The sequence below is a fragment of the Mobula hypostoma genome, chromosome 1, assembly GCF_963921235.1.
Source record: "Mobula hypostoma chromosome 1, sMobHyp1.1, whole genome shotgun sequence".
Lineage (NCBI taxonomy): Eukaryota > Metazoa > Chordata > Chondrichthyes > Myliobatiformes > Myliobatidae > Mobula > Mobula hypostoma.
The window spans coordinates 210,459,435-210,482,876 of NC_086097.1; the positions used below are offsets into that span (position 1 = coordinate 210,459,435).

At 42.4% G+C, this 23,442-nt stretch overlaps 1 protein-coding gene across 3 annotated transcripts; it reads right to left on the reverse strand.

Moving 5' to 3' along the window:
• Positions 1-715: 715 nt before the first annotated feature.
• Positions 716-19,025, reverse strand: penkb (proenkephalin b). Of its 3 annotated transcripts, none has more exons than XM_063063890.1 (4): positions 18,995-19,025; positions 13,871-13,983; positions 13,094-13,234; positions 716-1,682 (listed from the first exon to the last, which is right to left on the reverse strand). In XM_063063890.1, the coding sequence occupies exons 1-4, from the start codon at positions 19,008-19,010 to the stop codon at positions 1,023-1,025; spliced, it is 930 nt and encodes a 309-aa protein (XP_062919960.1). In that variant the 5' UTR covers positions 19,011-19,025; the 3' UTR covers positions 716-1,022. The 3 variants fall into 3 exon arrangements, with proteins under 3 accessions (XP_062919960.1, XP_062919953.1, XP_062919970.1); XM_063063883.1 differs by lacking the exon at positions 18,995-19,025 and adding an exon at positions 14,617-14,659; XM_063063900.1 differs by lacking the exon at positions 18,995-19,025 and adding an exon at positions 14,112-14,264.
• Between the last annotated feature and the right edge of the window lie 4,417 nt (positions 19,026-23,442).

Below are 23,442 nucleotides of genomic sequence, written 5' to 3' on the forward strand. Positions count from 1 at the left end.
GGCTCAAAGCTTTGTCTGATGGCCTGGGATAGATGAGCAGATTAAGCTGCTTGCCATGCATCGTTCAGGATGGCAACACGTCCAGAAGAAAGGTGTCAGAACCACTTCCAGCAGAACCCAAGATTGTTTCACAACCACAAGTCTTACCTGCCAGGCAGAGTGACCCCTTGTCGAGAACGACATTATGCCACAAGAGTAATAAATTGTCCAGAGCGATTAAATCTTTAGGCCTGAATGGGACAACTTAAAATTTACAATGCTGTGACTGTCTATGTAGTAGTTGTATTATAGTGAGTGTGTGTGTGAGACTAGAGAGCAACTTGTTACATATTTGAGTTGAGATGGGTTTTATATTGAGTTGGAGTTTACAGCTAAGCGGGGGAGTGTAGAGTATTTAATATTTCAGTAATATTGTAAATATATTGCTTGACCTTAAGTATTTTTGTTTACATAATTCTTTATAGTTTATATGTTAATAGTATGTGAATGGCATACATCATTATGCCACCACATCATATGTGTCCGCCTCACTAAAGTAACAATTAAGTACACATGCAATCCTGGTTCCCATGTTTTTCTTTCAATTAACTCCTGGAGTTATTAAACACAACTGCAGAAATAAATGAGAGTTTGAAAAATAGAAATGACAACAAAATTTAAAATATATTTTCTATTGAGTTAAAGAAGAAATATAACAATGCACAATGAATTTAAATATTTTGCAGTTAGATTTATTTTAGTATATACAACTACACAGTTGAGATTTTTCTTTGTTTTGCATTTAATGAAAATTAGACAACATTTAACAAATTACAATTAGAGAAGAAGTGCACAAAGAAGGCATACAATTATATTTGACAACCTCACCTTAACCAAAGGTAACACAGATCTGCACACAACATGTTAAGTTGCAGGTCTCCTGCTTCTGGTAAACTAAGTTAAAAAAAAACAAACACCTGTACATTCTAAGCAACACAATACACTTAAATCTGAGAACAGGGACAGTCTTTCTGATTGAGGTTCTAATTCCTCATAAATCCACCATATCTCTTTTCAAATTCAGGGACTTCTTTGGAATATATTTCACCATCTTCATCGGAAGGGACGAGAGCATCATTCCAACGTTTCATAAAACCACCATACCTTTTCTGGTAATCTGGTTTCCCAAACCTTCTCATGAAGCCTCCATATCTCTTTTGCAATTCAGGCCAATTGTCTAATTCTTGGTTTTGTTTGATTGCATTCATGAATCCCCCATACCTCTTCATGATGTCACTGCGGCTATCAGAGTCGCTCTGGTCCAAGTAATGCTTCTGATCGTTGAGCTCACTCAGGTTCAGCAATTCTTTGAGAATGTCAGAAGAATCTACTGAAGAAGCACTCTCAACATCCTTCTTCATGAACCCCCCATATCTTTTATTCAGTATCTCCCTCCCCCTATTTTCATCGTGAACGTCGGCAAAGTAGGTGTCACTGGGGTCTCCTTTTTTCATAAATCCACCATAGCGCTTCATGAAGCCGCCATATCGCTTGTTCAGAAGCTGACGTTGTTCTTCCTTTTCCTTGTCATTTTCAGGAGCACTTTGACTGTCCTCGTGGAGTTTATTAATTTCCTCCAGCTCTTTGCACATCCCCCATGCCTTTCCTGATGGCGTCTTACCTTCACACTCCAATGTGCAACTCTGGAATAAAATAATATTTATGTATCAAAGAAAGCATAACTCTTTCCAAAAGGCAGCATGGTAGTCAAATAAACCATGGGCTGGTTCTTAAACCCATATTTTGGTGCTTTAAAATCTATTTTGCTCCCTTTTAATATGTGCTGCAGTGAAGAGAATTTGACTTCATTTGCATGCAGTGGATATGTTAACAAAATTTTTACATGATTTTGCAAATAACTTTTACTTTATTATTTAGTTCAGCTCATTTGACAGCAGGTACTCAACTTAATAAGTAGTTTTATTTCTGGAATTTCATGGGCTTCAAGAGCACTATTGCATTGAAAGCCCCATCACCTGTAGTGTTTCAAAGAGAAGGGCCATTGCCAAGTATCAGAACAACTGGGGATGATAGGTAAAATCATCCTATTAGAATTTCACTTGAGGATCTTTGAATTGTGCTCAGTCTGTGGTAGTGGCTGAATATTTTTCATTTTTATTCAGATGGAATTTAAAAACTATATTCACATGTAGGAAATTATAAAACCAGAAATTAATTACCAGTTAACCCTGACAAAGTAGGTTTTACTAGCCACTGCCAGAATCTTCCACTTATATAATCCAACCAGATATGTTTTAGACCATAAGATATAGGAGCAAAGTAGGCCAATCGGTCCATCGACCCCGCTCCGCCATTCAATCATTGTCACAATGGCGGGGGCATTGGGAGCAAGGGTGGATCCAAATGCAAGACACATCTTGTGAGGTTACTTAGATTTAGTCTATTGTTCGATACCAGGAGAGCAAGGCAGGAGTAGGAATAGCGAACTGGACGAGGACTGAGGACTACGACTAGGCAGGGACCAAGGGTCTGGGCTAGGACTCAGAATCGGCTCCCAGAGCTAGAGGAGACATGAAGAGGCTAGGGTATGGACTCTGAGCCAGAGACTGGGCAAGGACCCAGTACCTGGGTCTTGCCTCGGGCTCGGACCCCAGAACCAGGCATGGACATGACATGGGCTAGGGAGAGGAGGAACCAGGGAACACAGAGCCTCGGTCTTGAGGAGCAGGTACATGGAACCATGGACATATACACAGAACACAGAGCTGGGACCCCTCCTTGGGTACAGGACATAGGGCTGGGACTCACACACAGAACAGAGAGCCAGGACCCCTCCTTGGGTACAGGACAAAGGGCCAAGACTCGCACACAGAACAGAGAGCTGGGACCCCTCCTTGGGTACAGGACATAGGGCCGGGACTCACACACAGAACAGAGAGCCAGGACCCCTCCTTGGGTACAGGACAAAGGACTTAGACTCGAACACAGAACAGAGAGCTGGGACCCCTCTTTGGGTACAGGACATAGGGCCGGGACTCATGACCCTCTGCGGGGCAACGGCAAGACTGCCTGACTTACCCCACGGAGGCGAGGACAAGACACGACAAGACATGACCCCCCATGGGGCAATGGCAAGACGGCCTGACTTACCCCATGGAGGCGAGGACAAGACAAGACATGACTCCCTGTGGGGCAACGGCAAGACGACCAGACTTACCCCCACAGAGGCGAGGACCAGACAAGACAAGACATGACCTCCCGCGGAGCAATGGCAAGACGGCCTGACTTACCCCACGGAGGCGAGGACAAGACAAGACCAACACGAATTAACTCTAGACAGTACCTATCTAGCTCCGGTGATGGAACTAGACCGAAGTGCAGGCGGGGGCTGCAGACGAGGGCTAGAGGTGAGAGGGGCAGAGAAGGGATTCAGACAAGGGGGTAGGACAGGAATCACAGACCGCCAGGGCCAGGACTTGACTCAGAACTGGGAAGCCGCCAGGGCCAGGACTTGACTTGGTGCTTGATTGCCGCCAGGGTCAGGACTTGACTTGGTGCTTGATTGCCACCGGAGCCAGGACTTCACTTGGAGCCTCCGGGTAGTGGCGAGCTCTCGACTCGACCCGGGAACAGTAGACAGCGGTTCTTGATTCCCTCCGGCGGGTTAACTGACGGACCCACCTTGATGAGGAAACTTCGGCGAGGTAAATGGACAGGGTTGCTATGGTGAGGAAGGGCGAATTACCGGCTCTCGCTTCGGCAGAGACTAGGCTTGCTCCGGCCAGATGACATTGGCACGCCATGACTTTGCAGACGCTCCTGCACTGAACGGCTGAAAGCCCGAGACTATAAACTACCGGTTCAGCTGAGTGTTAATTGCCTCTAATCACCAAAGTCGAGGGACACGGGAAAACAGGGAATCAACGGTCCGGATCGTAACATAAACAAGCTAAATTTAAAGGGACCCCAATCCGGACCATGACAATCATGGGCTGACCCAATTCTTCCAGTCATCCCCACTCCCCTGCCTTTACCCCATACCCTTTGATGCCCTGGCTAATCTCTGCCTTAAAAACACCCAATGACTTGGCCTCCATACCTGCTCGTGGCAACAAATTTCACAGATTTACCACCCTCTGACTAAAGTAATTTCTCCACACCTCAGTTCTAAATGGACACCCTTCAATCCTGAAGTCGTGCCCTTTTGTCCAAGGATCTCCTACCATGGGAAGTAACTTTGCCATATCTAATCTGTTCAGGCCTTTTAACATTTGGAATGTTTCTATGAGATCCCCCCTCATTCTCCTGAACTCTAGGGAATACAGCCCAAGAGCTGCCAGACGTTTCTGATACGGTAACCCTTCCATTCCTGGAATCATTCTTGTGAATCTTCTCTGATCCCACTCCAATGTCAGTATATCCTTTCTTAAATAAGAAGCCCAAAATGGTTGAGTGAACTTGGCCTTTTCTCCTTGGAGCGACAGAGGATGAGTGGTGACCTGATAGAGGTGTATAAGTTGATGAGATGCATTGATCGTGTGGACAGTCAGAGGCTTTTTTCCCAGGGCTGAAATGGCTGGCACGAGAGGGCAGAGTTTTAAGCTGCTTGGAAGCAGGTACAGAGGAGATGTCAGGGGTAAGTTTTTTTTTACGCAGAGAGTGGTGAGTGTGTGGAATGGGCTGCTGGCAATGGTGGTGGAGACGGATATGCTAGGGTCTTTTAAGAGACTCCTGGACAGGTACATGGAGCTCAGAAAAAATAGAGGGCTATGGGCAACCCTAGGTAATTTCTAAGGTAAGGACATGTTTGGCATGGCTTTGTGGGCCGAAGGGCCTGTATTGCACTGTAGGTTTTCTATGTTTCTATGTTTCTAAAACTGCACACAATACTCCAAGTGTGGTCTCACGAGTGCCTCAACATCACATCCCTGCTCTTATATTCTATGTCTCTAGAAATGAATGCCAACATTGCACTCACCTTCTTCACAACCGACTCAACCTGGAGATTAACCTTTAGGGTATCTTGCACAAGGACTCCCATATGATTTCTTTATGATTACACTAGTGTTGTTTCCCAGAAATCTGATAGTCTATTTGCAGGATTCCAAATGTAAAATAAAAGTCATTACAACTTCTGCACTGTTTTCCATGGTATATGATCAAGATCCAACTTCACACTCAACATCCAACAAAGGCAGTATACAAGCTGAACAAGCTTTACACTGAAAATAGGAAACAGTCGGTACAATTGTGTTCTGGAATTCTGCTGTGTAGAAGTGTGTATACTGTTCAGCTATGGTATTAGTATAGAAGGGTGGTGGATTCTTGAGGAAATCATGTCTTTTAGTTAGCATATTTTTATCCATTATAGTACTGTCAATTATACCTAAGTGTCCATATTTCTAAATTAGGAATATATCCCTTGGTTGAAGCAGTGTATAGTTTTAAAATTATATGACATTTCTGCCAATTAACCGCTAGGTATTATGTTTATCTAATACCAACAGCTAACCACTGTTGAAAGGTATTCATGCCCAAAGAAATAAACTAGACTTTTAATAACTAACAGAAAATGGGAAAATTCTTGTGTACAACTTTCCATGCATTGTTAAGGAGAATGGTTATCAGCCTTTCTTCAGCAAGTGTCATAAGTCAGCAATCTAGCTCTCAATCCTGTTTACCACCTGCGCAGCATAAGTTCAAATCTAATATGGGAGAAAACAGAATTTGCTTTGAAATTGCGCCTACATAACCTTAGAACAAATTGGTTTATCATTCAAGTCTCAGTCTAAAACATCAATTGTTTATTTCCCACCATATATGCTGCCTGACTTGCTGAGTTCCTCCCACATATCATGTATGTTACTCAATATTCCCTGCATCTACAGAATCTTGTGTTTTTGTGATCAACTAGGCATCTTGCAGCTTTCTAGATTAAACAATTTAAAATAATGATTCTATTATTCCCCTTTTCCTGTACAGTTGGATGTCCAATGCTCCACTATCTGGTAAAAAAGTAAAGGCATCCGTTAGTCTTGTGAGACCATGGATCTGCGCCTGGAAAGTCTTCACTCTCCAGGGCGCAGGCCTGGGCAAGATTGTATGGAAGACCAGCAGTTGCCCATGCTGCAAGTCTCCCCTCTCCACGACACCAATGTTGTCCAAGAGAAGGGCATTAGGACCCATACAGCTTGGCACCAGTGTCGTCGCAGAGCAATGTGTGATTAAGTGCATTGCTCAAGGACACAACACGTTCCCTCGCCTGGTACGAGGCAAACATTTATGTCAACTAAACCAACCCTCCTAAATCTGGGTTCATCACACTAAAATTGTGTGGCCACCCCTCAGAAACTAACTGCTGCAGTTATGACTGTGTGGCTAAGCAAAGCTCCAATGCCATATTTGTTTGCTGATGATACCACTGTCCATAGGCTGAATAAAAGATGGTGATGAATCAGCATAAAGGAGGGAGATTGAAAATCTGGCCGAGTGGTGTCATAACGACAACTTCTCACTCAGTGTCAGCAAGACCAAAGAACTGACTATAGATTTCAGTAGAAGGAAAACAGAGGCCCATGAGCCAGTCCTCCTTGGAGGATTAGCGGTGAAGAGGGTTAACAATTTTAAATTCCTAGGTGTAACTGTTTTGGAGGACCTGTTTCGGGCCCAACACATAAGAGCAATTACAAAGAAAGCACAGCAGTGCCTCTTCCTTAGGAGTTTATGCAGATTTTGGCATGGCATCTAAAACTTTGACTAACTTCTATAGATGTGTAGTGGAGAATATATTGACTGGCTGTACCACAGCCTGATAGGGAAACACCAATGCCCTTGAATGGAAAATCCTACAAAAGGTAGTGGATATGGCCTTCCCCACCGTTGAGCACATCTACATGAAATGTTGTTACAGGAAAGCAGCATGCATCATTAGAGACCCCCACCACCCAGGATATGCTCTCTTCTCGCTGCTGACATCAGGAAGAAGGTACAGGAGCCTCAGGACTCACACCACCTGGTTCAGGAACTGTTACTATTCTCAGCCATCAAGCTCTTGAACCAAAGGGGCTAGCCTCATTCAACTTCACTTGCCCCATCATTGAAATGTTCCCACAACCAATAATCTCACTTTCAAGGACTCTCCATCTCATGTTCTTGTTGTCTTTTGCACTCTGGTAGAACACTGTAGTTGGAAGGACTTTTTATTGATTCTGTAATAGTTATTATTGTATAGATTTGTCATGAATACCCACAAGAAAATTAATCTAAAGTAACCCAACTGGTTTCATACTGCTTCAACACCTGAAGTAACGCAACTGTAGCCAGTCCTCAAAGCCAGTCAAAGGGTCTCAGCCCGAAATGTAAACTGTACTTTTTTCCGTAGATACTGCCTGGCCTGCTGAGTTCCTCCAGCATTTGTGTGTGTTGCTAGCGCAGAGTGGGAGAGGAGCAACTTCCAAGATGTCCCACAGTCATAGGGATCTTGGGGGGCTCATGACACAATTGTCATACGTATCTGCTAGACCCACCTTTTCACACTGTTGACATCATCACACCCATGCTTTCACTCTGTTGGCATCATTCATTATGTCATTCAGTCTCACCATCTTTCCATCGTATTACAAGTCTTTTCAACCATCCTTAGATTCAATGGCATCTTAAAAACCTGTTCACTTGTTTTATTTTTCCACATTCTCTGTCCGGCCTGCTGAGTGTTCAATCACTTTCTTTTTGTATCACATTCTGAGTATTTTGCTTTACAGGATATTATAGCAAACTGCTGTACTCAGATAAATTAACCCATATATTTTATTCACTGTGCATAGCTGAAACTAATCACAAAGCTGAAAACCTTTCTTCTGGGCTGCCTGCAAGATGTGTGAGACAGCAGAAGACAAAAAATGAGAGGTAAGTGGTATTAGGGCACAAAATTCCCACGTATCATCCAGTATTTGAACCTACTACCTGCAATCCAATCAGTAAAAACTACAATCAAAGAATTATATTTCCCTATTTACAACAAATAGTGCTCACTTTGGGAAAATATATGCTGCTCATCAGCTGTTTAGCATACTTATTGATGAATCTGATGAAATGATTGGAAAGCAAATTTTAAACTGAACAATAAAGTATTGGCTGTATAGAAAGAAGTGGAGCCAAGAACATTAATAACAGTCAAACTGGAACACCACCTGAAGGTTTCTCTTCAAGTCACACATTAATCTAGCCAGAAGAAATATCCTTTGTCATTAACTCTTAACCGCTGGAACATTCTCCCATCAACATTGTGGGAGTATCATCACTGGAGGACTGCAGCAGTTTAGCACCTCCTGCAGGCAGTTAAAGATGTGCTTGCCTTTGAATGAATACAAATTTAGATTGAGTGAGCAGGCAGAGTTTTGACAGTTAGATTTCAGTGTAGATAAGATGAGTTGAAACATTTTGGAGTAAAGAATGTTGGAATGTTATTTAAAAGGTGAAACTAAATCAGTCTTCTTCAGTTCCCTTTAAGCACTTCAATCCCTGGCTTCTAATTCTCAACTAGCAACTAACTGAAACCCAACCAGGCTGTTTGTGGCTAAGATTCTGAGGTTTATTAAAAGGTGGTTGTGATGATTCATCCTGTGGGAGGATCTAAAATGGACTTTTATAAAAATGAACATTGCCTATTTAATATGGAGATGATTCCAGGGGATTCCAATCATCTCTGAAATGGTGATAAAAGCACTCTTGGGAGATTTTGATGGAGGATGCAGATGGATTCTTGATAAACGAAGCGATGAAAGATTACTATGAATTGATCGTAATGTAAAAACGAGGTTCCAGTCAGATGCATCATCTATCAAGGAGCAAAGAAGCCTACTCGTCCTCCTGATGTATAGGTTTGTGGACTCATATGATCCACGTGAAGTCTAAATGCCCAGTGCAGCAGCCAGGGCTGCATTTTTTCCAAAAACATTACTATCCTTTGGGGGAGAGACATAGATTCTCGTATTCCCCTTTCTGACATGTATTTATAGAATCCTTTTTAAAAATTATAACCCTTGTAAAGAGATATTGCTAGCTAAGATATTCCAACTTGTTATTCCACTTCTTGTCCGTTGCTCCAAGGTCAGCCTTAATAATACACATCACACCAATGTACAGTATAAGCAATAAACTTGAAACTTAAAAGCTTTAAAATGAAATCATACACAGCAGATATAGGGGAAGTAGCATGTTAACAAATTATTATTCATAGTATTTTGTGATTTGCTGAAATACTTCCACCGTGTCCGAATAATGTTGAATGAAATTTCCCACTCCAAAGACCTAAGCACTAAAGACTAGCTGACATTTCAACTCAGAACTAAAGAAGTGCTACACTTTCGAATTTGTTTGATGATATACAAAATTTATACAAAATTGAGGGCTAGCCCAAGAGTACCAAGTAGACTTTGATCACAAGCGGATTAATGTTCTTTCTGAGACTTTCAGATGTGCAAATTGATTGTTCCATTTTCTACATCAAAAAGGAATCAATTGGTTATTAAGTACTTATCCTGGGGCCATGAAAAGCCTTATGTATTAGCACTGATTTATGTAACATAGCAGCTTTTTGTGATTTGATTTCTACTGAAGATGCCTCCCAGTGTGTTTGAGAGTTATCCCAGCTTGTGTTGTGTTCACAGCTCTGAAAAAAGATGCAACATGATCCAACTGGCGGCATGTAGACAAACCTTCAGTACCAGCATCACCTGGTTATTATTTATTGGGTCAGTGCCTCGCCTCATAAGATAATAACTTGTGTGTTAATAACACTCCCAAAACTATTTCTTGAAAAATGCCATCTTCCCAATAGAAGCAGTTGGTGAAAATTACTGCTTTCATTTGGCTTATCCAGATTTACATTTAGAACATAGAACATAGAAAATCTAGAGCACATTACAGGCCATTGGCCCACAATGTTGTGCTGACCATGTAACCTACTCTAGAAGCTGCCTAAAATTTCCCTACTGCATAGCCCTCTATGTTTCTAAGCTCCATGTACCTAAAAGTCTCTTAAAAGACCCTATTGTATTCGCCTCTACCACCGTCGCTGGCAGTGCATTCCACACACTCACCACTCTCTGTGTGCAAAACTTACCTCTGACATTCCCCTTGTACCTACTTCCAAGCACTTCTAAACTATCCCCCTTCATGTTAGTCATTTCAGCCCTGGGAAAAAGCCTCTGGTTATCAACACAATCAATGCCTCTCATCATCTTATACACTTCTAACAGGTCACCTCTCATCCTCCGTCGCTCCAAGGAGAAAAGCTGACAACCTATTTTCATAAGGCACACTCTCCAATCCAGCCGATATCCTTGTAAATCTCCTTTGCACTCTCTCTATAGTATCCACATCCTTCCTGTAGTGAGGTGACCAGAAGCAGAATGGTGGTCTGCTGGAGGCTTCTACAGAAAATACTACACACCATCTAGATGAACAATCTGGTGTTTCGGGTATACTGTACTTAGTGCAGTATGTTGAAATCTTGGCTGTTTCAAGGCTGCCGTTGGCAAAGTCCATTCATTTTAAAGATCATTCACATTTTGGCCATTTCATGCTTCTTTAAACTAGTGGGTCGTTTAACATCCTGAATTTAGCAACGTCAGCGATCCACCCCATTTTGAATCTGCGGCGTGCGCGTTTGTCACTAATGATAAACCCGTTTGCTTGTAATTTACACCTACTCATAACGTTAATATTTGATTTCAGTAGCATTTCTCCTTAATGGAGGGAGCTAGCCTTTTCAAACTAAACCTTCATTATTTATTTAGTCTATCTGCTAATTTAACTCTTCTATAGGACTCACATTGGCCTACGTAGGTCGCACAGCACATTCCAATCAGCCCATGAAGAACTGTGCTCTTGCCCTTGGAAAGAGCTTCACCCAATGCATAGCGTCTCGGGCGTTGAATTCCCGGATTTGTTTCTACGCCGTGGTTGGGTGGGGTAGGGTGGTAGAGGGCGGGGAAACAAAACGGCAGGATTCCCTTTACTGTTAATCTTTTTCATGGCATTGCAGAATTTAAACTATTATCGTCAAAGGTCATGAAACTACAACTTCTGCACTTTCCTTCTCTACGAATGCTGAAGACCTGCTGTTTCCCCTGGAAGCAGTTTCTGTTTTTATTTAAGAATTCCAGCATCTGCATTTTGTGTATTTTTTTCCTGCTACAATTGTCGGACTCTGGTTCGTCATCTAATTAAATTTGACCATTATATTCCACATAGTACTTTTAAATACATCCCTCTTCAAACTAAGCCTGAAGTTGTTCAAGGCAGAGTTTATAGTCATAGAATCATACAATGTGAAAACTCGCCCTTCTACCTACCATGCCCCTGCTGGTCACTGGGTTGCTAAGGGTCTCTGCTGGAACCATTGACTGTATTCTTTTCCATTGATGCTGCCGGACCTGCTGAGTTCCCCCGGCATTTTGTGCATATGATCTATCATCAATTTCCATTTTCCAGCAGGTCTGCTGAGTTTGATGACATGGCCTTTCAGATGCTGCTCTAAACACTTGGAAAACGTTGTGAGATTGCCTGTCTCCCAACCTCAGGGCCTCCCAACCATTTGTGCTGCCGTGGACGTCTACCATTACCGCAGAGTCCCTAGACCCCAGGTTGGGAAACCCCTGCATTTGGCGGTGCGTTCCAGTTCCCAAACACGCTCAGGCTCGCCTTTATATCTCCTACACCCTGTTTCAAACCTACACCATCTGATTATAGACAATGTTGCTGAGGAGAAATTATCTAACCACATCTTCTCTATTGGTGCTGCTGGTAACCACATCAATTTACGCATTCTCTGAGCATTCTCCTCTTCAAAGCTAACCCTGCCTAACCATTCTCTCTTACAAGCGGAAAGTTCCATCGCAGACAATATCTCGTTCAATCTCCTCTGAAGCCGTACAGTCCAAACACATCCTTTCTATAGTTTGACATCAAGAACTACACACTGTACTCCGTCTATGCTTTCAACCTTACACCGACCACGCCCCCGCCATTACTTTGAGCCCTGCCTAATGATATCACGTTTCGGGATTCTTGGATACGGAGACCCACGTTCCTGTTTTCCGCAGTAGTTCCCAGGGTTCTATCAAACCTCATATTTCGTGATAAACAGTAGAGTAGCGTCCCATTGGAAGTAAAACTGAATTTACATTAACATCTTGGAAAGAACTATTTGAATTCGGGATTAACGGGAGAGTGGGAGTGAAATAAGTGTGATTTGTTGATCATTTTGTTGTACTTGGTGCACTTGGCTGATCGCCATCTATGTCCGGAAATATAAAGATTTGAACAGATAGCCCTGAGCTGTTGTTGTCGCGATATAACTTCTAAGTGAGTTCTTTGTATCGTTCCGTCGGGGCGAGAATGCCGGGGAGTGTAGGGGAGAGGTGAATAGTCTTTACCCGAAGCTGCTCTCCGCGGGTTGCTCGGTGCGGCACATCACAACCCGCGATAGTTGGTGTTCATGATATTTAAGGAACGACCGGCTCCGGTTTATTTTTCCTCCTTTTGGAATAAAGGACTGGAAGTTGTTGGTTAATGGGCAAACCTTGGTGTTGCGGGGGAGTAATTCTGAGCACAACCAGCCCCGTAGCTTTAAAATCGCATAATGCTGCATCTCTCTCTCACACACACACAAATCTTCCCTCGCTGTCAGTCAGTTCCCTCTCCTCCACTGTATCACCCCGAAATCTATCGCTCTATTGAACGTTTTGTTTTGCGCTCGCTTCACGCGCGTACTAAACTGGAAAACAAATGATGCAGATCAATAATTAAAATGGATGATAAAATATTTATCTTCCTAAGAACCCTTAAGCATATCGGAATGCTCGCAATTCCACGAGCTTGTCTCCATCCCGATGGAAATCAATCATACGCTTGCAGCACGTACAGTTCGGTCAGTGACCCTACTCAAAAATGCAAGTGACATCCCGCAGCTGCCGTAAACTTTTCATTGACGTTCGGGTTTTACACGAGTTTGTCAAAACTGTTCTTTCATCTGTATATGTGTACGATCAATGTTTATGTTAAAGTGTGAGAGGTCGTTTAAACTCACCAGCGAGTTGAACTCCGTGGCATGGCCGGCTAAATGGTAGGCACAGTAGGCACATTCTTGGTCACAATCTGCCCCGACCCCTACGAAGGAGGCACACAACACCGCCAGCAGGCAATGGCACTTCCACTGTAACGCCATTAGCTGAAAGAGAACAAAGCATACAGCTGAATGATCGCTTTCTCGTTTAAACTTTTCATTTTCTGCATCGGTTAACAAGGTGCACCTTCACACCATTCTGCACTGCATGAACCGATCACAGTAATCGCGGCTTTGGGTCATCCTTCGGTAGTTCAAAGGTTTGTTCACATTATCATGATTATAGCAACAAAATACATTTTGAGGAAGGTTCAAGTTGAAATTTATTGTCATAGACATAAAAAACACAGGACATATTTCTACTGTTAATTGGGCATATCAGCTCTGTCAAAGAATAGCTATAGCTACTTTTAATGGAACAAGAAACCGGACGGCGATCTGATTGCTGTAAGTAGAACTACCGTTGCCTTGAGAGATCAGTCAATGATGATTATCACCTCGGTCTGGAAGGTGAATTTACATATAAACTCACTGCATCTCCGAGTATCATTGCATTGCTATGCTAAAGAGCGTAAGCATGAGTGAACTCACTTCGATAGTAAAAAGAAAACGGCTCGCTTGTTAAAATTGCCGAGAATCGTAGTTCCGGTGATTTCAGAAAGTTTTACTTAAATGCGCCCGTTCATTAAGGACCATGTAGACAAGTAGCGCCCTACGTCCATTAAGCTGTTTTGCACCTACCTTTGTCGCAGGCTTTCTGAGAATGAAACCTTTCTGATGCCGGGTGAAGGTTTCCAGCTCTTGCAGACGGTGCCTGGTATTTATAGAGGAATGTGCCGGTCTCCGGAAATAACCTGGAAAATAGACAAATGACCCGTAGTTATAGTAGTCAGTTTGCCTGTCTACTGATTTCTTTACCGTCTTGCCTCGCGCCTTTAAGTAAGGGCGGGTCGCAGTGGGCAATTGTCAATCGCTACCCAACCTGTCAAGCTGTTAATATTTACTGCTCCTGAAATGGAAGCGATTCAGAGTAACGATCACAAGAGGAGAATAGTTGCCTGGAGGTCCCAGGATGCAGAACTCACAGACTTTATTCTTCTGCGGCGTGTGACAGATTGCCGCCTACGGGACAGAACACTTTAGGATCTAATTGGCAGCTTAAAATGTGTTTGTAGATAAGACCATGAGACATAGGAGCAGAATTAGGCCACTCGGCCCATCGAGTCTGCTCCGTCGTTCCATCGTGGCCGGTTGATTATTGCCCTCAACCTATTCTCCTGCCTTCTCGCCATAGCCTTTTACGCCCCGACTAATCACGAACCTATCATCCTCTGTTTTAAATATGCTCAATGAGTTAGCCTCCACATCCATCCATGGCAATGAATTCCACGGATTCACCACCCTCTAGCTAAAGAAATTCCCCCTCATCTCGGTCCTAAATGGACGTCCCTCTTATCTGAGGCAGTACCCTCTGGTTCCAGACTCACCCACTATAGGAAGCAACAGCCTCCACATCCACTCTATCGAGACCTTTCAATATTCGATGTGTTTCTTTGAGCGCCCCCCCCACCCCGATTCTTCTAAACTCCAGCGAGTACAGGCCCAGAACCATCAAACGCTACTCATACATTAACCCTTTCATTTCCGATATCATTCTCGTGAAAGTCCTCTGGACCCTCTCCAATCTTTTATTAGATAATGGACCCAAATCTGTTCACAATACTCCAGTTTCGGTCTGACCAGTGCTTTATAAAGCCTCAGCATCACATCCTTGCTGTTATATTCTAGTCCTCTCGAAACGAATGCTAACATTGCATTTGCCTTTCTTAACACTGGCACAAGCTGCAAGTTACCCTTTGGGGAATCGTGCACGAGGACTCCCAAGTCCTTTTGCGCCTCTGATTTTTGAATTTTCTCTCCGTTTAGAAAATATATTCCATCTGCTACTTCTTTGCCTATTCCCCCAATCTGTCAATCTTTCTGCAGAATCCCTTTTTCCTCAACACAACCTTACCCCTTCACCTAACTTCATATCGTCTGCAAAACCTGTCACAAAGCTATCAATTCCGTCATCCAAATCTTTAACCTGTAATGTAAAAAAGTGATCAAAGTACCGACGCCTGTGGCAGCCAACCAGAACTGGCCCCCTTTATTCCCACTCTTGCCTCCTGCAAGTCTACCATTCTTATATATATGCAAGTAGCATCGTTTTTATATCATGGACTCTAATCTTGTTAGGTAGCCTCATATATATGTGGTGGCTTGTCAAAGGCCTTCTGAAAATCTAACTAAACAACATCCACTGACTATCATTTGTCTATCCTGGCTGTCATTTCCTCAAAGAATTCCAATAAATTTGCCAAGCAAGATTTCCCCTTAATAAACCATGCTGACTTTGGCCTACTTTTATCATGTTCCGCTGAAAACTCAGCCTTAATAAGGAACAACAACATCTTCCCACCCACTGAAGATAGGCTAACACACCTATAATTTCTGTTCCTTTGCCTCCTATTCTTAAAGAGTGGGGTGACATTTGCAATTTTCCAGTCCTCTAAAACCATTCCAGAATCCAGTGATTTTTTGAAAGGTCAGTACCAATGTACTCTTTCAGATGCCTGAGGTGTAGTCCTTTAGACCTTCCAGTTTTCCGAGCACCTTCTCCTTAGTCATAACAATTACACTGACTTCTGCCCCCAAGACACTCACAAATATCTGGCATACTGCTAGTGACTTCTACAGTGACACAAAAAGGTTTGTCTGCCACATCTTGTCCCCCCATTACTACCTGTCCAGCATTATTTCCAGTGGTCTAATAACCACTCTTGCCTGCCTTTTACTCTTTGTACAGTATATCTGAAAAAAGGGTTTGGTATCCTCTTTTATATTTATTGGCTAGCTTTCTTTCATCTTTTCTTTCCTTATGGCTTCTTTAGTTGCTTTTCATTGTTTTTAAATGTTTTCCAATCCTCTAACTTCCCACTAATTAAAAATATTATATGCCCTCTCTTTTTCTTTTATGCTTTGACTTCCCTTGTCAGCCATAGTTGCCTCATCTTCCCTTGAGAATACTTCTTCATCATTGGGATTTATCGGTCCTGTGCATCCTGAATTGCCCCAGAAACAACAGCCATTGCTGTTCTTTCGTCAACATTGATAGTGTCCCCTTCCAATCAAAGTTGGCCCACTCTTCTCTCATGTCTCTGTAATCCCCTTTACTCCACTGTAATACTGGTACATCTGACTTTATCTTCTTTCTCTTAAACAACAGAGTAAATTCTATTGTATTATGATCACTGTCCACTAAGGGTTCCTTTACCTTAAGCTCCCTAATCAAATCTGGTTCATTACACAACAGCCAATCCTAGAGGGCTCAACTACAAGCTGCTCATTTTGTAGGCATTCTACAAATTCCCTCTCTTGGGGTCCAGTATCAACCTGATTTTCCCAATCTACCTGCATATTGAAATCCCCCATGACTATCATAATATTGACCTTCATGCCTTTAATATCTCCTGCTGTTACTTCTATCCCATATCCTTGCTACTGTTCTGTGGCCTGTATATAACTCCCATCAGGGTCTTTTTGCCCTTGCAGTTTCTTAACTCTACCCACAAGTACTCTACTTCTTCTGAACCTATATCGCCTCTTTCCAAGGATTGATTTCATTTTTTCTAAGAGACATCCCAACCCCTCTGCCTGTCTGCCTGCCCTTTCGATACAAGGCGTGTCTTTGGATGTTAAGCTCCCACTATAATCTTTTTAGAGCCACGACTCCATGATGCACACGTCATTAACGCCAGTCTCTAACTGCGGTACAAGATCACTTATTTTATTCCGTGCTTTCAAATATAACATCCTGTCTCACAGCCTCACTACACAACCCTTCGACTTGTATACCATTTGTCCCACCCGGAGCCTTATCTCTCCGGTTTCTATCCCCTTGTCAAATTAGTTTAAACTAAGGGGGAGGGGTGTTTGGTGCCACAGTCTTTTTTCAAAGGTTCTATCGGGCAAGATTGTACAAAACATTCATTTTCTGATACAAATCTCGCGCATCGCTACTTTTAAGGAGTGCGGAAACCCACAAGCATGTAATCTTTCAAAACATGTTAACAATTGCGGTAAATTAAAGTCAAATTTAGACACTGGCATTCTTCGGGCACATTTAAAAGATAGCGAAAAGCAAGTTAAAAGTGAATGCCAAATCGATTAAGCTCTTTTTTCAGTAGAGCGTAATGCCACGTCTCGTAATACCACACGCCTCTAAACAAGACTGCACAGAGGTTGATGTGGGCTGCAATCTATTTCCGATATGTCAACCGCCCAGAGAGCAGACTATAGAATTACAAACAATAAAAGGACGCATTCCAGATCAAACGGATTCCATTCGATTTAAATCGAGTTATCACTGTTTTCTAATTAACAATTCCTGAAGTTACAGCCCATCCCCAAGGTCCATAAAGTGCAATTTGCCTTCCTTGATAATTTTAACTGTATTTCGAGTCGTGCGTACTTGCTGTCGTGCGCCGGTAACTAACGAGAGTAGTAAATATGGGCAAGAAAACAGAACAATAACAAGCCTGGTCTAAGCTTAGTGGCGCAACCTGGCGTTAATGGAAGCAGTCGCGGCGAATGCTCAATTTCTCGGCGGGATCTTATTTTGTTCAAATTTTACATTTTGTCATTGAAATTCAGAGGAAGCCAAGCCATTTCGTCACTGAAGTAGCCTTTCACTAGAACTGTTTGTCTTGCCAGTAGTAACATACATGTTAAACGCGTTCATATATTTGACTGATGTATTGTGCTTCACACCAGGATTGCCACAGAGTCGCTTCTATGCCTTGTGAAAATATAAGTAAGAAAGCTTTCCCGCTCTATAATGTTACTGTGTAGATATAGAGGGCATTTATCTATCGGCAATGAAGCTGCTTAGACAGTCGGTTATCTACCAGATCTTCAGCGCTGTTCGCTCAGTGCAGGAGTGGCGAAAGAACGGAAAGCTCTCGTATGGACGAATTCGACGCCCCTTTGGGAGGGACCCTAGTCGGAGTATTTCCTACTTCGTTTTGCCGCCTTTCAAGTATTTCATTGTATTCTTGCTGTGCGCAAGTTTCCTGTAAGTGGGGATGCATCAAGTTCATATAAAATTCAGTGGAACACAATCTAAAAGGCGCTTTTTTTCCTCCTCCCCTTTTGTTAACTCCTCTAAATCTGGACAGCAGTCAGTTGCTTGGCCCAGCCAGATTTACCAGCCAGGTTTCAACATTATCTTCCCCCAGCAAAATAAAGAAATTGCCAGTGCATTTCAGGTAAGAATACCAGCGGCGAAAAAAAAAGCAGCTGTACATTGGTTATGTAGAAAGTTGCGAACACAAGAGGTTTTGCAGATGCTGGTAACACGGAGCATCACACACACGGCGCTGGAGGAACTCAGCAGGTCAGGCAGCATCTATTGCGAGGAAGAAAACAGTCACCATTTTGTGTCACGACCCTTCTTCGGGACTGAAAGCAAGGAGGAAGATACCAGAATAACAAAATGGGAGAGGGGAATGAGTACAAAAGATCAGGTGAAAGTTGAAACCAGGTGAGGGGTAAGGAACAGTAGGTGGGTGGGTGGAGGAGGGGGGATGAAGTGAGTGGCTGGGAAATGAAGGGCTGAAGACGTAGGAATCTTGGAGAAAGAGAAGAGTGGAACTGGAAAAAAGGGAAGGAGGAGGGATAGTTGACGAGACGGGGTAAGAGAGGCGCAGAATCGGGATGGAAAAAGAGAGCAGGAGAGGAGGAGAAATGACCGGAAGTTAGTTAAATCGAAGTTCAGGCCTTTAGTTTGGATGTTCCCCAGACGGAAGGTGTTGCTACGCCAACCTGAGAATGGCCTCATTGTGACCGTCGAGGACGCCGTGGACCGACATGTTTGAATGGGAATTTGAAGTAGAATAAAATGGCTAACCGCCAGGAAATTACGCATTTTGTTGCCAACCTAGTGAAGGTGCTTTAACAAAGCGATCTCCTAATCACTGTCTCACTGATGTAGAGAAGGCGGCAACGGGAGTAGCGGATACCAGATACGATAGATGACCCTGACAGATCACAAGTGAGGTGTCGCCTCACCTGGAAGGACTGTATGGGACCCTAAATGTGGCGACGGAGGTGATGTCAAACGTGCAAGAATAAATTCCAGGACGAGATCAGTGCGGAGGAACGAGTGGACAACTTGATCTTTCTTCTTGGCACTTAGCAAGCGGGACAAGAGCTATACCTGCCTGTTCATCTCCTCTCATACCACCAATCATGACCCCAACCAATCCTTCCAGGTGAAGCGACACTTCACTTGCGATATGTCAGGGTCTTATCCGCTGCTCCCGGTGCGGCTTCCTCCATATTGGGGAGACTCAACATAGATTCGTCAAGCACCTTCGCCTCCTCCGCCGCAGAAGGCTGGATTTCCCGGTGGCCACCCGTTTTAAATCTCCCCATTTCTATTCCGACATGTCAGTCCATGGCGTCCTACGATGAGGCCACTAGCAGGATGGACAAGCAGCACTTCATATTCCGTTTGATAGGATGAAGATCGATTTATCTAATTTTCGGCAATTTCTATCATGTCCCCCTTCACTTTTTTTTCAATTCCTCATTCTAGCTCCCCTCTTACCCTTTCACTTTTCCTCACCTGCCTATCACCTCACTCTGGTGCATCTCCTCCTTCTCTTTCTTCCATTCCTTCTACTTCGGTCCTTTATCTTTTCCACCTATTACCTCCCAGTGCCTTGCTTATAACTCCCTCCCCCATCGAGCTAACTTCCCCTCATCTGTATTACTTATTACCTGCCATCTTGTACTCCCTCTCCTCCCCACCTCCCTATTCGTACTTCTTCCCCTTTCCATTATTCCAGTCCTGGTGATGAGACTGGGACTGAAATATCGACTGTTTATTCCTCTCCATAGATGCTGCCTGACCTGTGAAGTTCCCCTAGCATTTTGTGGATGCAGAAAAAAGTGCTTCTTTTATAGTTTCATCAATGCAAAGAATGGTTACAAATAGGTTGGCAGCTAGGGGCATTATTTATTTACCATATGAGAAGAAATTCTGTACTCTCCTATACTTCTGGTGTTTAGAAACAAGTGCCAGTATTTGCCTGGAGCTTAGCCAATTTAGCATTAGTGATGGGAGAGAATGCTTAGCCCCTTTTTTCCTTTTGTTCTAAGCTCCAAATAACAATCAAGCACTAAAGTTACATCACAAAATTTCAAAAATGAAAATCATGCCATTGATAAATGTTAAACTAGCCTCTGGAGACTGGCTCTCAATTCCAAATCTTCTTGTCCATTCTTTTCTAAAATAAGTAAAGTAAGTTATATGTTTAAATGAAGGATGAATTGCCTATTTTATGATTACTTACAAGTTCTTGATTATTGACATTGTTATACACTTGGTAGCCTCTTCATTAGGCACACCTGCTTGATAATACAACTATCTAAACAGCCAATCATGTGGTAGCAACTCAGTGCATAAAAGTATGCACACATGGTCAAGAGTTTCAGTTGCTGTTCAAACCAAGCAACAGAATGTGGAAGAAATACGAACTAAGTGACTTTGACCGTGGAATGATTGTTGGTGGCAGAAGGGATGGTTTGAGTTGGTTTGAGTTTCTCTGAGCCTGCTGAAGTCCTGGGATTTTCATGCACAACAGTCTGTAGAGTTTACAGAGAATGATGTGAAAACAGACAAAAAAAAGAATCCAATAAGTGACAGTTTTGTGGGCGAAATGCCTTGTTAATGGAAGAGCTCAGAGGAGAATGACCAGACTGCTTCAAGCTAATGGGAAGATGACAGTAACTCAAATAACCATGTGTGTGTAGATTAGCATATCTCAATGCACAACATGTAGAACCTTGAAGTGCATGGACTACAGCTGCAAAGGACTATAAACGTGTACCTCCTGTACCTAATAAAGTGGCCACTGAGTGTACATTGATATTTTATGACCTGTCAAATTTGATAATACACATTTAGGTTTTTGATAGTGTTGTAGAAGGATTCAATTTTTGGGAGCTATTCATTTGAAATTCATCTGACTCATCTGAGTCATTGGTAGTGGGAGTTGCATTTGTGTCTCCGTGGCTTAAAGGGACAGAAGTTTCGAAGTTTTGAAAGTTTAATGGAAGCAAATAATCCCTTTGAGGCCACACTTTTCATTCTGATATGAGCCAGTAAAGTGATTCTTATGTTTGTGACATGTTAAAATCTAGCATAGACATATCCCAATTGGAGATGTGAAGTTTCATTAGAACTTTGGATTTGAAAGTTTCCATTTCTATATGCCATGAATAAATAGCATAGATTTTTAAAAAAAAGAATAAGAATGAAAAGAACTTTGAATTATCTTTCTTAAACAGTTCTCAAGGTGCAGAATTCCTTTGACTATAGTTTTAAGGAGAGTAATAAGTTCTGGGCAGAAACTATGGTCTGTCACAGATGGGACAGATGGAGCATGACAGCATAATCAATTGACAAGGCAGAACTCAGAGTAGAGTCTTTGGTGTCAGGTATGTGAATGATGTAGTGCACACACTGAAGCTAGACAAGCATGTTCAGAGCCTTGACATTTGGTTTGTCTGCAATAGCTGATGAAGATTTTATGGAGATGGCATTGATGGCACTTCTCTAGCACTTTGAGATTCCTGCTGTAAGTTGTTCACATCATTGCTGTATACAGGAGAGTGGAGAAGGTTATTACTCAATAGGTATTAGTTTAATACAACGATTGAGGTCTTGGAATCAGCATTGGTATTTGCCCTCACCAAGAGGTATACAAATGATCGACATTGACCAGTGTTCCATGGTAAATGCTGATACACAATATGTGGTCAGATTGGTGAAGGACCTTCTATATTCTTAGTGTAAGGCCCAACATATTGCATTCTCCAAGGAAGAATTCTACAATAGTTTGTAAATGTACACATCTTCAAATGTCGCTCGTTCACTGTATTTTCTTTGATGGTTGAAATTCTGCTGATCTTTGATCTGGAGAGAAGGTGGACAATTACAGTGGATAAAGTTTGGACAATTTCTTATTTATTCTATAGGTGGGTTGATTTTTGGTGGTGATCATAAGCATTTCAGTGAGGAAGAACAAGAAGTATTTTGTTATATTTGCACAGCCGTGCTTGATCCCAGTCTGTCTGGGACTGAGATTCTGATAGATGAAGATTATGTCTTGCATGGAGCATATTGAGGATGATCCTAAATTTTTGGAGGCAGGCAAATTTGAGGACGATCCTTCAGAATCTCTCTAGGTTAGTGAGACTGTAAACAAAGTATAATTACTTTAATAGAGTGAAACATTCCAAGGCATTTCACACAGGTGAAGTCAGCCCAACGTTGACATACTTACTATTCTAAATCAGGCACATTAGTTTGCCTTTCTGGCTAGAGGAAGCACAAACACTGATACAAGGAAACACCACTATTTTCAAATTCCTCTTCAAGTTATGAAACATGCTGATACAGAAATATATTAGTTCCTTCATTGTATTCCAGAAGGACAAGAAGGCAGTTCTCAAAACCCGCTCAGGAAAATTATGGATGAATGTTAAATAAATTTGTTTCTTATAAATTCTATTCTTATAGAAATATCAATTTATTCCAATTCTTAATTTTTTGCAGTCTTCTTCATATCAATACTAACATACACTCAGTGGTCACTTCATTAGGTACACCTGTACATCAGCTCGTTAGTGCAAATATCTAATCAGTAAATCATGTGGCAGCAACTCAATACATAAAAGCATGCAGACATGGTCCAGAGGTTCAGTTGTTGTTCAGACTAAAATCAGAATGGAGTAGAAATAAGATCTATGTGACTTTGAATGTGGAAAGATTGTTCGTGCCAGACAGGTGCTTTGAGTATCTCAGAAACTGCTGATCTCCTGGGATTTTCATGCAAAACAGTTTCTGGAGTGTACAGAGAATGGTGTGTAAAAAAAAAATCCATGGAGCAGCAGTTCTGTTGGCAAAAATATCATGTTAATGAGGGAGGTCAGAGGAAAATGTCTAGACTGGTTCAAGCTGACAGGAAGGTGACAAATAATCATACGTTACATCAGTGGTGTGCAGAAGAGCATCTTTGAATGCACAATACGTCAAACCTTGAGTGAATGGACTATAGCAGCAGAAGACCATGCTGAGTTCCACTCCTGTGCCTAATAAAATAGCCACTGAGTGCAGGTTAAGAATGAATTCTAGTCATTTAGGTTTGGGATGAACCAGTGGAAGCTAGATCAAATATGGGCTAGCCATGGGAACTGGAGGA

Bases quoted from the DNA above. Each gene is read 5' to 3' on its own strand.
- penkb (XM_063063883.1), bottom strand. From the start codon at position 14,644: ATGTGGAGGCTGTTGCTTCCTATAGTGG. The intron at 13,984-14,616 runs GTGAGTCTGGAA...TCTATTTTCCAG, and splicing joins GCTGTTGCTTCCTATAGTGG to GTTATTTCCGGAGACCGGCA. The intron at 1,683-13,093 runs GTGAGTTTAAAC...ATTTTATTCCAG, and splicing joins CCACGGAGTTCAACTCGCTG to AGTTGCACATTGGAGTGTGA.